This window comes from Chenopodium album, chromosome 10 (assembly GCF_948465745.1).
Source record: "Chenopodium album chromosome 10, dcCheAlbu1.1, whole genome shotgun sequence".
NCBI classification, from domain to species: Eukaryota; Viridiplantae; Streptophyta; class Magnoliopsida; order Caryophyllales; family Amaranthaceae; genus Chenopodium; species Chenopodium album.
In genome coordinates, this window is record NC_137843.1 from 60,766,073 (window position 1) to 60,779,498 (window position 13,426).

The 13,426-nt window shown below is 34.1% G+C and overlaps 1 protein-coding gene and 2 pseudogenes across 3 annotated transcripts in view; 1 reads left to right on the forward strand and 2 right to left on the reverse strand.

Annotated features, from left to right (window-relative positions):
* Positions 1-629: 629 nt before the first annotated feature.
* LOC145565638 (transcription factor LAF1 pseudogene) lies at positions 630-2,593 on the reverse strand (annotated as a pseudogene). Its single transcript, XR_014095068.1, has 3 exons — positions 2,326-2,593; positions 1,655-1,784; positions 630-1,215 (listed from the first exon to the last, which is right to left on the reverse strand). The product of XR_014095068.1 is annotated as a transcription factor LAF1 pseudogene (transcript).
* A 3,814-nt stretch (positions 2,594-6,407) lies between these two features.
* LOC145564433 (pre-mRNA cleavage factor Im 25 kDa subunit 2-like) lies at positions 6,408-10,485 on the reverse strand. The gene is made up of 7 exons (XM_081624737.1): positions 10,228-10,485; positions 9,798-9,843; positions 9,139-9,232; positions 8,929-9,002; positions 8,665-8,751; positions 8,444-8,554; positions 6,408-6,870 (listed from the first exon to the last, which is right to left on the reverse strand). The coding sequence occupies exons 1-7, from the start codon at positions 10,347-10,349 to the stop codon at positions 6,799-6,801; spliced, it is 606 nt and encodes a 201-aa protein (XP_081480863.1). The 5' UTR covers positions 10,350-10,485; the 3' UTR covers positions 6,408-6,798.
* Positions 10,486-12,406: 1,921 nt separating this feature from the next.
* The window catches only part of LOC145562807 (DNA mismatch repair protein MSH3-like), a 13,185-nt pseudogene continuing 12,165 nt past the window's right edge, over positions 12,407-13,426 (forward strand). The window contains exon 1 of the transcript XR_014094454.1: positions 12,407-13,412. The product of XR_014094454.1 is annotated as a DNA mismatch repair protein MSH3-like (transcript). The remainder of the gene's footprint in view (positions 13,413-13,426) is intronic.

Sequence of the window (13,426 nt, forward strand, 5' to 3'; positions counted from 1 at the left end):
GGAATTATTTACATTAATGATCATTAATACATTTTCTTTCTTTGATCAATTAAGTTCACTTCTTTTGCATAGGCGCATATCCATGTTTTTGTTCATTTCACCTTAAAATAAAAACATTCAGTAAAAATCAATAACTTTAATGAAGAAATATAAAAAAGAATCAGTAAAAATAATTTCAATTCAGCAAAACTAATTTCAATTCAGTAAAAATAATTTAAGCTCCATAAAAATAATTTTAGTTCAGTAAAAATAATTTCAGTTCAGCAAATATAAGGTGAAGTGAATAGGACCTAACATGAGACCAAGTGCTGATCGATTGAGATTTATACAATCAAAATGATAACTTCATTCTTACTTGCAGATTTATTAAGTTTTTTAGAGGGTGAACAAGAAATTAAGGTTGTGTTGAACATTAGGTCCATAGAACTCTTAAAAGGCCTGTAATCTAATTAAAGAAAATTAATTAAGTTACATAATTCAGACTTTTTAACTTTGAAATATACTTAATATATATAGTAATATACTAGACATCTTGATATTCCTGTACATAAAAGAGAAACAGGTAAAATTCCTAGACAGTATTCCTTTGTACAGAAAAATGATATTTTGCTCATCTCTTCATTGGTGAACTAAGAGAAAATCCCACTATTAGACATGTAAAACCCACTATGAGAGCCATCTCCAGCAGAATAATCCATGAAATTACTTCCTAATGCACTTTGTTCTTGAAACTTAAATGGAAAATCCAGCATCCCCTTCTGCATAACATCTCCTACATCCTGGCTGTACATGTCACTGCTCGACGTTGAAGCAACTTCATTAAACCCGAAACCATGGATAAATTCACCCTGCTGTTTCTCTGCTGTGAAACCAAAACCATTCTTTACAGAAGTTGGTTGCTGATAACTTAGCCCATTTTGCCCTACAGTGTAGTCATTTGGAAGCCAGTCAGCGAAAACAAGTCTAGGTAAGATGTTTTCGTGTCCTTGTACTTGTTCTCCACTATCAAGAAGTTCAAGTTCACCCCTTGAAGCTTTGTTTGTTTGATTCATACAAGAACCATTTTCTTCTGTGTTAGAGATTGCGAATTTATGTTTCGCAATATTAGCTTCAGTATCAGCAGAGTCCCCTGCTCTTTTCTTCAAGTAAGAGTGCCAGTAATTCTTTATCTCATTGTCAGTCCTTCCAGGCAAGTGCTTTGCTATTTGAGACCATCTGCTCAATTACATAGAAAAAGTTACACTCAAAACGTAATAGTGGATATAATACAGGCAAATATAGTTATGAAATTCTACCAAATAGACCCTTTCTTTATGAAATTCTACCAAAGACAAGGTTGTTGGTGCAACCATGACATATTCACAGTAATTCTTGCTACAACACTTCAAACAGAATTACAAAAATGTCTTTTTCGGATATTCTTAGATATTTTCCATATGATAAGGACATATCCTAGGGAACCAATGAAAGATTACATCCTAATAAATCGAATTCAATATTTTAATCCCGCTTACATCCTTAATTAACTCTTTTGAGCAGTTGAAATGATCAAAAGTTAGACTAACACAATTGAATAATACATCATAACTTTATTCTACTTGAAAATGATTAAGCATCTTTTCAAAGATGAAATTGAGATGAGCTCTGAATTTACTTGTTCCCTAAGGTTTGGTGAAGGGTCAGAATCATTCCTTCTTCTTGAGTGCTAAACATGCCTCGTTTTAGTCCCGGTCTCAAGTAATTAATCCATCTTAATCTGCAGCTCTTTCCATTCCTTTGCAGCCCTATATTAGAACAGCTAGTGATCAGTATAACTTCCTCACATGGCTCACTTTACATAAGTAGTAAAATTATCATTAAATTCATGATAATAAACTTTTGAAAGAGAACTTTAGCCACCATGTCAGATACATGCACCTTGTTATAAATCAGATATCCTAAATACACTGAAGTTGCTAAAAGGTTGTAAGGTATACAAAAATAAATAATTTGATTAATATTCTCAAAAAAGTTGTAAGGCTATAAAAATAATCTATTACACAAGTGTTTCATATGAGAGTATTCTGCTTCAAATCATCCAATCAATTCTGAAGTATGTTAATCGGATTTTGCATTTCACTTCATTCCATAATATAAATCAGTGTTTCCTAGGAGAGTACACTTTTTTGGACCAAAAACAGGACAATTTTCATTAAATTGAGAGCTTAGACAGATTCAAAGAACAACCATATGAATAATTCTCAGTTTTACAAGAGCAATGACCCTTAAACAAGTTCTATGAAGTTCAATCATTTCAATGACTCTATAATAAACTGCAAAACTTACCAGCATTGAGGGGCACAGAACTCCAGCAACCAATGCCATGCTGAAGAATGTAGTCTTTAAGCCTTTGATCTTCTTCAGGTGACCATAAACCTTTCTTGTGCTTCTTTGTTAGCTTTTCTGAAGGCTTTAACCCCATATTCGCGAATAAGAAAGAACGTAAACAGGGGTGAATGATGAGGAAAGTAGAAGACAGCCAACTCTTGGGTTGGAATATGAAGCAAATTAAAGCTGACTTACAGCCAACAATTCTCTATTATAAAAGAAAGGAAAAGAGACAATGAGATTATTGTATCTTTAGTTGTCATTTAGCAAAAAGAATCATGTTTATACAATTTCATACTATTAAATTAGTATACAACCAAACAAATGCTACTTGTCTCTAGTTTGTTAAAAGCCATTGAAAAAATCATTTTTTTGGATACCTATTTTTAATAGGGTAGTTTTACAGCAGAGTAATTTTTCATTAGCCTTTGGACCACCAAAAACTTAGTCTTTGCTTAAGATTCCTTACACATTTCCAAACTTAACTAGAAAAACATTATAAATAATGAGAAATTAGGCTGCAGAAATATATGTTTTTCTCATTTAAGAATTAAGATTCTAATTAGCAACTTAACTATTGAAGAATCATAACAGTATTTTAGTTGCATACTTTGAGGTAGTTTTCAAGATTATGTCAATGCAGCATTTTGATTACTATGTTATTATGTATAAAGGAATCAAATTCTTACACAAATTCTATTAGATCAGAGACGACATAGTCTCAGCTTATGTTACTCATGTATCATTATCAAAGATGGTCACAAGGATACCTATTTAACTGTCAAACTCGGCCATCTTACTCATGTCGAAATCTGAAAGGTCTAACAAGGGTACTTATGGTGAAAAAAACGAGTCCGGAATGATGCAAAAAAGAAAGTGACTAAACAAGGGGGGTGATCATGAAATTTCATCGGATTATATAGATTTTTAACTCGAGAAACATAGTATGTAGGTAAAGAAATACATGATTTGTAGTTCAACAATTATTCAAAGATTATCTCCCTTGTTATGATTGTAATTAATGAATAGAACAAAGACTTGATGCAATAATAAATATATAATTATTGTTGATAATTAACAAGAATCAATTAATCTGGTCTAAATTAATCATAGGAAGCCGACAATGATTACATAAAAGGCCCATACAAATGACACCCTTTGGGTTTTTAAAACAAACTTGCTGAATGACAGGCCTAAACTTTATTTGCAGGATGACAACTGCACATTATTTTACTAATGGAAACTTGCTGACAACCTAATTTTACATATAATTGTTTATAGAATTATTAATAAGAGCATGATTTGTATTATCATACATTATTCTGATATTAAACCTGCTATAATCTGCAATATATGCACTTAAAAAATTAGATCAGCCTGTCCACTGCATAGCTGCATAATCTGGTCAACTTCTACTAGTTTGCTCAAACTCTTCATATCACCTCAAATACCCTTGTCGGTCACACAGCCTCAATCATGGATATGGAAATTATACATAATGGACTACAAATTTGCATATTTTTCATGAAATAGCCGAGTCTAACACCTAAAGATGTAGTCTTGTTGGCTATTACTAGCTGAGTTTGAGTATCTTATATTTTTCCAAGAACCAATTTAATTTTTTTTTTCCTTCTCTTCGGCTTCATTTTATTACCCTTTCCTAAACTTATTCGGAGTACTCCATAAATATTTTTACTTGACATAAAAGGAACAAACTCGAATTGTCAAGAGTTCCTGTTTCTTCCTATATGAAGGATATCAACAGCAGTGAGCTCTTAGTTCAATTCTACAAGTAGAGTCAGAAAATTAAAAATAAGAAAATTGGTTTACATCTTGAAGATATGAAAATCTTTCCTTCATATTCAATCAAAAAATATTAATCTTGTTTGTCCGTCATAACAGAACAGAAATCTCAATGATGTCATATACTGACAAAAAAACTACAATCTGAAATTAAGATGGCTAAGCCAAACAAGGTATTACATCACATAATAAAATAGGGAGTTGGTTATGACTTCAAATTGACTGGAATATATCATAATGTTTGTATTACCAAAATTAATAAATATGTACATAATAATATTGAAATAAAAAATGCAAGTAAACCACATTACATTTTGATCAAGGCAAACTATATAAAGCATATGATAGTATAGCCAGATCAGAGATTTAAAGCAATAATGTTTTGTTACATGAGCTAATCAAGGCATTACCTCCTTGATTATTGAAACTACTTTAGTACCAAAACAAACTAAATTACAAAATATACTCTCCGTCCGAAATAAAACATAGCATAGCTTTTTAAAAATTACTGTATAAGTTGTGTTATTTCTATCCCCGAAGACCCCTTCCTTTCCCATGACTAGAATATGAGGGCATATAGGAACCATAATTATGAACCAATATATAGAATATTAAGAAAAGTGACAACTTTTTCCGCACTTTTTAAAGTAGTATTTGTGACTATTTAGGATACAATTTGTAATGGTTCAAGAAAACTCAAGCTTCAATTTCTATTAAAATGATAGGTGGGGCTGATTCCATCACCAGAAATCTATTTACATGCTGATTGGATAACATACTATTACTATATTACTAAAATTAAAATAGACTTTTACTCCCACAAGTTGTAAATCAAGATTCTGTGATGTATTGTCCTGTTTTCAGCTAAAATATTTTATCTATGCTTCCTACCAAAATACATATATCAAGTACAGGATTTGGTTTAATTTCCATACATTACATAATTAATTACTTACAGAAGTACATTAAGAATAATCATTATCTTGATGATCTCAATTAACGCAAAGTAAAGCATGATTAAGACTGATTAAGACGACTCTAAATAATTAACTTAATTCCACTGATTATATATTAGACTTTTATTATCAGCAGTCGAAAGTTCACGAATATAGCTTGTTTCTTTAACCATACAAGTATTAGATAATTATGGGATTTAAGGTTTAACTAAAAAAAACTATTGATTTCATTAAGTCTTATCTAATTAGCACCAGTAAAGTTTATATAAACAGATTATGCCGGCGCCTTCAATGAAATGAAGCATGGTTTTACAACTAACTTTTCGGATAAAGAAAATGATAATACAGCTCAAATGTCAATTGAATGATTGAGTGAGCATAAGCAAGAATCGTATGGTAGTTTGTACAGCTTAGACTGCTTTACTTTCCCCTAGAGAAAACATAGTATATCAACTCTTTATCTTCCTTAATATATGTATATTATAAAGATAAAAAATTAAAAAACTACTCGTATATTCTTAATATAATATTCCCTCTTTTCTTTTTTGTTATTCATATTTGGACAAATAAAAGGCCAAAAAAAATATGAAGGGAAAAAAAAGAATGGAAGGATTGGTTTCTTATCAGTTATTAAAAGATTATGGTTTTCATGAATGCCAATTGATATGAACGCTTAAAATTTGATCCTAATTCCAAGAATGAAGCTAAATTAATGAGGTTTTTGTTTATCACTACGACTATTTCTAAGATTTATAGACTTGTGTAGGCTTAGGCTAGCCATGTTACTTGGACACAAAACCCATAAGTGTCCGACTAGCCTATTTCATAATAATATAATGATTTTGGTATAAAATGAAGTGTTGTAGTGTCATACACTCATACCCATGTTGAAGTGTCGAGGATCTAAAGCAGGTACGTGAGGTTAAACGAAGAGTATCAATTAGAACACACCATTACAACAGTAAATTCATCAAATATAAACCTTATGCAAGAAGCTTGGTAGCATATTCCTCGGATTATACTTCGCTATAATATAACCAGTTTAACCTTTTGATCTGTGAGTGTGTTAAACTTCTTTGTTCATCCCCATGGCATTCACAATAGTACAATGCCTTGCATATTTATGTTCTCCAGATTCCTGACATACCAAAAGGATGCTGTAGCAAAGCGTATTCAGAATATTTGCACAAAACAAGTGAGCGAGCTAGAATATTCACCCAGGATCAGGCATTGCCCAGAATTTCGAAAAATACCGGAAAAAAACAAAGATACATCATCAAAAAGCAAAACAGATATCCTCCCTACCTCATTCATGACCAGTCATTACAATAGCAGAACCATTTGATCTGCCAAAAAACAGCTACTGAAAGTCACCACAGTTTCTGTATAACACACTATGCAAATACTACCCTGCCTTAGTTGTATACTAATCTAACAGTTCAAAAATATGTCAGGAAATTAAAAATAACTACCTGACACAAGGAACTGGTCTCAAATATTCCTGAGAACAGATGACGAATCTAATTAACAAGTCTCCAGTTAGTGATGTGACGGTTAAGAGTAACTTCCGATATTTGAATGAGAATAAAGGCCTTTGTCTTTCGCAGTGAACTTATAATTTCTATCACGGGTAACTGTTGGAAGCAATAAATTCCATGGATCCAGGCTAATCTCAGGGAGAGATCATTTTAAACTGGAATCTTGACAGCTGCTGTGGAATGGAGGATAAGACGGGTCCGTATCTCTGTCATTAAACAAAAAACTCGTATCAGAACACTTTAAATTTCAATAAACAGATTTCATATGATGCTTTTTTGATGTTTCCAAACATGGAAGGGGGAGTGGGGTTTGCAGGAATAGCCGAGTAGAAGAAAGGGTAGAGCACTATAGCACCTTTACAAAGGTCAAGGGCTATAATAGAGGGAATTCAGACTATGGTCCCGTCCTATTCATCTGACTAGTTATATTGGAATTATATTTACTGATTAAATAGAGTTTAGCTAACTGAAACTGATACTTGTTACAGATATGGACTTAAAAAGACTTTCTATCAAGGTTGAAGAGAACAATGCACCAAGTATATGACTAACCTAGGGTGAACTAAAGACAGGGACTTCAATATCGCATAATTCAAGCCAAGACCATTTTTACAAGACTACATGTCTATCAATTAGTAACACATCATGAGTAATTTATAAATTGATTATGTTGAAACATAACAGATCCACATCATATATAATTCAGCATACTAATTATCCCTTTTTTCTTTTTCTTTTTTTTTTTTTTTATTGAAGAAAAGGGTAATTGGAAACAGAGGAGACACAACATACATGAACAAGAGAAAATTTACTTCAAAACATCTATATGGCCAAAATTTTACACCTCGTCTAAAGATTTATCCATTTAATAATGAATTGACAAAAGGCAAAGGTGCAAGAGGCATATCAGTTAAATGAATCACTGGATATTAATGTTACCCCTCAAGCCAGTATAGTACAAGGTTTCAGAGGCTGACACATTTTAGGCATGAAAAATTTAGAGAGTAGTTCCTTTGAAGAAAATAAGATAAGACCAGAGGAGACTTATATCAGATTCCTCAGGATGGGTATTGAATGACATTTTGTTCTTGCTTTAGCGCTGAATGTTGTATATGCACCCTACTTTATGCCAGCCTTGTTGCAGACGAGGCACTATCCTTGCCTGGCATTAGGTAATGCCTTAACCTTATGCATGTGTTTTTGCTAGCTTAGAAATCTGGTCATTGATCTTCAACTTTCACAGGATCCAGTCTTTTAAATTTCCAGAAGCATCTTACTATTCCCCAACTCCCTGACCTAGGTTGATAAATTTTGGTAGTTTGATTGATGTTATGTCACAATATTCTTGAGGAAACAAGAGTAGAGAAAAGAATTTGAGACATTCTCCACAAAAGAAAAGCACTTAAGGCTATGTTGACAACTTATTAAAAGGACCCAAAGGTGCACAAAAGGAGCAAGATACACCAAAAAATGGAGTGCAGCATGAACTTCTAACTCTCATCAACAGCATGTCCGGCTCCTTTGAGTAATTAAGCGATTATAAACATAGCATAAGGCCACAGTTTGTGAGGTATACCTTGACTCATAGAATGATAAAGTATAAAAGCAAAACTCATTATATCATGTACAAATAATTACATCTAATACATTTGTCGCTTATAAGATTTATAATTTCATCAGTCTCATGTGTTGACTCGTAAAATTTTAAGTCAGAATAGGAAAAAAAAATGCAGATATACTTTAATGAGGAACATAAAGAAAACAAAACTGGCCACATACCTGGACATTGTCATAGAGTTCAAACAAAGGCACAGCAAGAAGTTTCAAGTTTTTCGGCACAGCAAAGTACTCTCTCTCAGATAAATGCACAATGTAGAGTTTTTTGCACTCCTGCATTATCAGATGTATGAATGCCAAAATGTTCGATAAGCAAAGATAACCTAAAATTGGGTCACTTGCAGTTGACAGCATTACAAAAATTAATCTGAGAAGAGATTTACCTTTGGCTTTGTTATGTGAGGAGGACAGTAGGGATACATGATAGTTTCAAAGTTTGGCCGCCACCAAACACCCACACACTCCCCTATCTGAAGCAGTCCAAAAAAAAAACGAACATTGAGCAGTTAAGTCCAAAAAGAGGGGGAAAAAAACACTTTCCAATGACACTTGACTCAAACAATGACACAGCAGATACAATACACAGAACAAGTACAAAGAAGTAACCCGAAAAAAAAAAAAAAAAAAAACAAACACACACACACTACCTGCCACTCTGGATGTAGAGAAGGTGAGTTTGCAGCAAGCTTGCTAGATAATTTCCTTTTCAAACCCTCAATCTCTGCAACATAAGTCATATTACCATACCTCAAATCTCCAACAGAAATAAAACTAAAGGAAAATGACATGCTCTTTTTTCATTGGGGGTAGGAATGACATGCTCTTTTTTCATTGGAGGTGGGGGGAGGGGAACATACCATTCTCGCCTGGCTTCAACCGGCCACCAGGAAGTTTGCAGAACGTGTTTCCAATTTGGAGAAGAAGTATGTGCGGATGATTGTGCTCCTGCACCTGCAATACCAAGCAACTTAATGCTAGAAAAAACAAGCTATACAGTTTGTTCTTGCATCTCCCAAATGGTTTACCAAATTATTTATCCAGCAGGAAGATAACATCCAGAAGAATAAGCAAGTGATTCATACCAATCATGGCAATTGATATGCTTCCTCAGACAAGCAAAATTTTTTGCTTCAACATTCATAACTCTTAATCTAGTTAATTCAAACAAAAGCATGCAAACAAAACAAGAACACAAGCCCTTGTAAAGTGTACAATTGGAAGATCTCCACCCCCTCCCTCCCCCCAACAGTCTGAACCCTCATAGTTTAGTAAGTAATGATCTGAACAACACAGTGATACCCAATGCAACATTTAATTGTAAAAAGGTGTTTATCAACATCAAACATTGATTCCTATAGATGTGTGGACCGTGGTGATTAAGTGATTTGACCTAAGGCTAACATCAATTGTTTTCATCACTAGAGTTCAAGACTTTAAAAAACACATTCATTATGCCGCATCAATCCAATAATGGAGAGAGAGGGAACTCAGAGCAAAAAGGAGTTCAGAATCATACCAGTAGAATAGCTTCCACACTTGTTCTCATACCCTCCTTCATGTAACTACAATAAAAGAGAAAAACAGCAAAATATTCAGGTCCACCAAGTCACCAACAAATAACAACATCTCAAACCTGAAATCTAAAGTTTCTACAAATAATCCAATTCACAATTCTGAATTCCAAGCCCTAACAATTTATCTAAATCTCCCAAATTTATCAATCCTTTGCAATGTACAGACAGAAAAAACCCAATTCAAACCCCAGAAAAATACCGCCTTTTTTCAACCAAATCAACAAAACAAAAACGAAAACAAGTAATTGAAGAAACCCCTACAAAATTACAGCAAACTAACAGATGGGTCAAGGTTTATGCAGGGTTTTGAACCTGAAATTTAAAATTACAACAAAAAATAAAACCCAAAAAAAGAGGAGAAAGAAAACAAACTTGACTTTCATGCGAGCAAGGCGATCAGCAACAGAAGTATCTTTCTCCATCTTAGGCTCTTTGGTTCCGAAAGTGTAGCTTGATAAAGGGTATGTGTTTACAACCGGAACTGGGTTCAACATTTTCTCCCTCTTTCTCTGTAATTCAAGCTACCTCTTTCGCCCAATTTCCCTTGTTTTTTCTCCCTGATTTGCAGAGAGAAATTGAGTTTTATTGGAGAAGAGAATGAGGGGGAAAGTAGTAAATTATGCAAGATTTGAGGGGAAAAGGGTTAATAGTAAAATTGAAAGAAACCCAGAATTTATGGTGATTTTAAAAAAAGAAATGGGTGCTGGAAGGCCCTCGCAATTTTGGGAGTTGTTACCAAACCTTATAGGCTGCTTCTGGATCAAATATAAATGCACATTAGAAGAGTCTTGGACCCTAATCACTTGTTTATTTAATTTGAATAATTTTTTTGTTTATGAAAAAAGAGATTAGTGCGATAATTAATTAAGAAACGAATTTATTTTTTAGAACATAGGGGCATTTTGAGGGTACTAGTTTTCCCAAAAATATTCAGTTTCAATCCTAAATAAATATTTAGTTTCAAAAGCACTAATCTAACAAGGTGATGGACAAAAATATTATCTCCCCTATTTGCAATTTTTATGGGGTAAAAGCTAGTCATGCTATTTTCAACTATGTGCCAAAACTTTTATTCCCATGCCACAACATTTTTCACAAATTTAGATTCAATTCTTGATTACATCTTTGTTGTGTTGTTAGCTCCAATTTAAATTACGCCGTATGTTGTTTCAAAAAAAAATAAAAAAATACTCCATGTGTTACCTGGTCTCATACTCTCTTGTTAATAGTTGATAATGGTTTTTTTTTTTTCATATATTTATGTTAACTAGGCCAAGCCTGTAAAATGATTTACCATCCTAGTAACTTATTAAATGAACTTGTGTTTTCATTTTTTTTTTTTTTTTTTGAAACCATATTTGTTTTCATTTAATCCAAGAGAAACTAGTTCAAACAAAAGTTATTAAGCTCCCACGAAGTTTAAATAAAAGCTCATAGTTTATTTAAGTTTAGATAAATGAAGATCAGCGTTTAAAACGTTTATACGAACAATACCGTTAATTCAATTTGAAGCCCTACACGTATGCAACCGAGTTGGAGACCACATAGGCTATATTGCTATAGCCATACGGCTCATGTAAAAGGGACAATAGATAATTTTGTACAAAGCCAGCCCTTGAGCCCTTCCTATTCTTAGATTGCAATTTCACTTTCATTTTATGGCAAAATAACATTAAACTGGTAAACAAGAGTACACTAACTGTTGGAAGTTCTTTATATAAAACAAGAGAGATGGGAAAAACAGAGAGAGAGAAAAAAACAAATGAAAGGGAAAAGTCCCACATTGGTTGGGGAATGAGGTTTTGCCTTGTTTTTATATTGTATTGCTTTAACATTACCTAGTTGAGTGAGTGGGAAGTGTGTGTTACACCACACACACGTGCGCGCGCCGAGTCGGGTCGGATCTTGGGGAATGCGATGCGCGGGCGTGGGTCCTTGTTACCTTTTTGGAGAAATTTAATTTCCCTCCTTTGTTCACATAATATTCTTTTTGGTTATTGATTTTCTGACTGTTAGGTATTTGTTTAGCGTTTAATTCCTTGATTAACGCTGGCTGTTACACTCCTTGATTATTGCTCCTCATTAACCGTCTTAATCTGGACAGTATTTCGGCTAGGTGGTTTCCTCTTTTTCTGCTAGTCGTTTTCCTATTCTGCCTATAAATATTCGGTGGTTTTCCTAGCCAAAACACACAGTAACTACAGTCTTCTCTCTTCTATTAAAATCATCTAAACACGAGTTCTTTCTGAATTCCAGTCGGGTTTGTGAGTGCACATAAACTCCGGTGCCGTGCTAATCCTGGAGGCGCGACCGCTTCTAGTCTACTGTACCGGGAGGTAGCGCGAAATCGTCTTTTAGGTGTGTGGTTCTCCACGACACGACTATCGTTAGTTTAGTTCACGCATCAAGATATAAGTAATTTCTGTTTTATTGCTTATTAGAATAACACTAACATCAGCAGAAATGCGCGCCAAATAAGCTTCAACAACCAACACCGTCAATAAATAAACCCCACTAATTTTTTTCTGGTAATCTCTGCTACCAAAAAAACCCCAAATTCCGCCATTAAAATGGAGAAGAAGCAGAAGAAACAACAGGTAATTTCCCGCTTTTTTGCCCCTAAACCCAAACAAACCCCTTCATCTCCTTCTTCAAACAACAATAAACCCTCTTCTTCTTCTTCTCCTTCCCCTAAAATCACTTCCACCGTTTCATTCTCCCCTGCCAAACGCCTTAAATCCTCTGAATTTAGTCATTCTGTTAAAAAACCCAAGCTTTCCCCTCATACCCAGAATCCAATTCCGTCTTTTCCCGATTCTAATCCTACCCTTCATCAGAAATTCCTCCAGAAGTTTCTAGAACCTACTGATGATGTTCTTGAAGCTTCTATGAAAAAACCCCAACCCCATTTGAAGGAACAACAAACTAGTAAACCTAAGTATACCCCACTTGAGTTACAAGTAGTGGAGTTGAAGAATAAATACCCAGATATTTTGTTGATGATTGAAGTTGGTTATAAGTTTAGGTTTTTTGGTAAAGATGCTGAAATTGCTGCTAGGGTTTTAAGGATTTATGCTCATGTTGATCATAATTTTTTGACTGCTAGTATTCCTACATTTAGGTTGAATGTTCATGTTAGGAGGCTTGTTAGTGAAGGATATAAGGTGGGTGTTGTTAAACAGACTGAAACTGCATCGATTAAGGCTCATGGGTCGAACCGTGCTGGCCCATTTACTCGTGGGTTATCGGCATTGTACACTAAGGCCACCATCGAGGCGGCCGAGGACTTGGGAGGTGGTGAAGAGGGATGTGGGTCATTGAATAATTACTTGTTTTGTGTGGTTGAGAGGGATGTATTAGTGGAGAATGTGGATTGTGGTATTGAGGGTGGATTTGAGGTGAAAATTGGGGTTGTTGCTGTTGAAACATCAACTGGGGATGTTGTTTATGGAGAATTTAATGATAATTTTATGAGAGCTGGGCTTGAATCAATCCTTTTGAGTTTGTCTCCAGCTGAGTTGCTTCTTGGGGAACCTCTATCGAAACGGACACAAAAGGTAATTGGCTACTT

What these genes read in the sequence shown, in the direction of transcription:
- LOC145564433 (XM_081624737.1), bottom strand. Translation starts at nt 10,349, where the DNA reads ATGTTGAACCCAGTTCCGGTTGTAAACACATACCCTTTATCAAGCTAC. An exon ending in CTTGCTCGCATGAAAGTCAA is followed by an intron (nt 9,844 to 10,227) that starts GTTTGTTTTCTT and finishes CTTTTATTGTAG; the next exon opens with TTACATGAAGGAGGGTATGA. An exon ending in GTGTGGAAGCTATTCTACTG is followed by an intron (nt 9,233 to 9,797) that starts GTATGATTCTGA and finishes TTGGTATTGCAG; the next exon opens with GTGCAGGAGCACAATCATCC.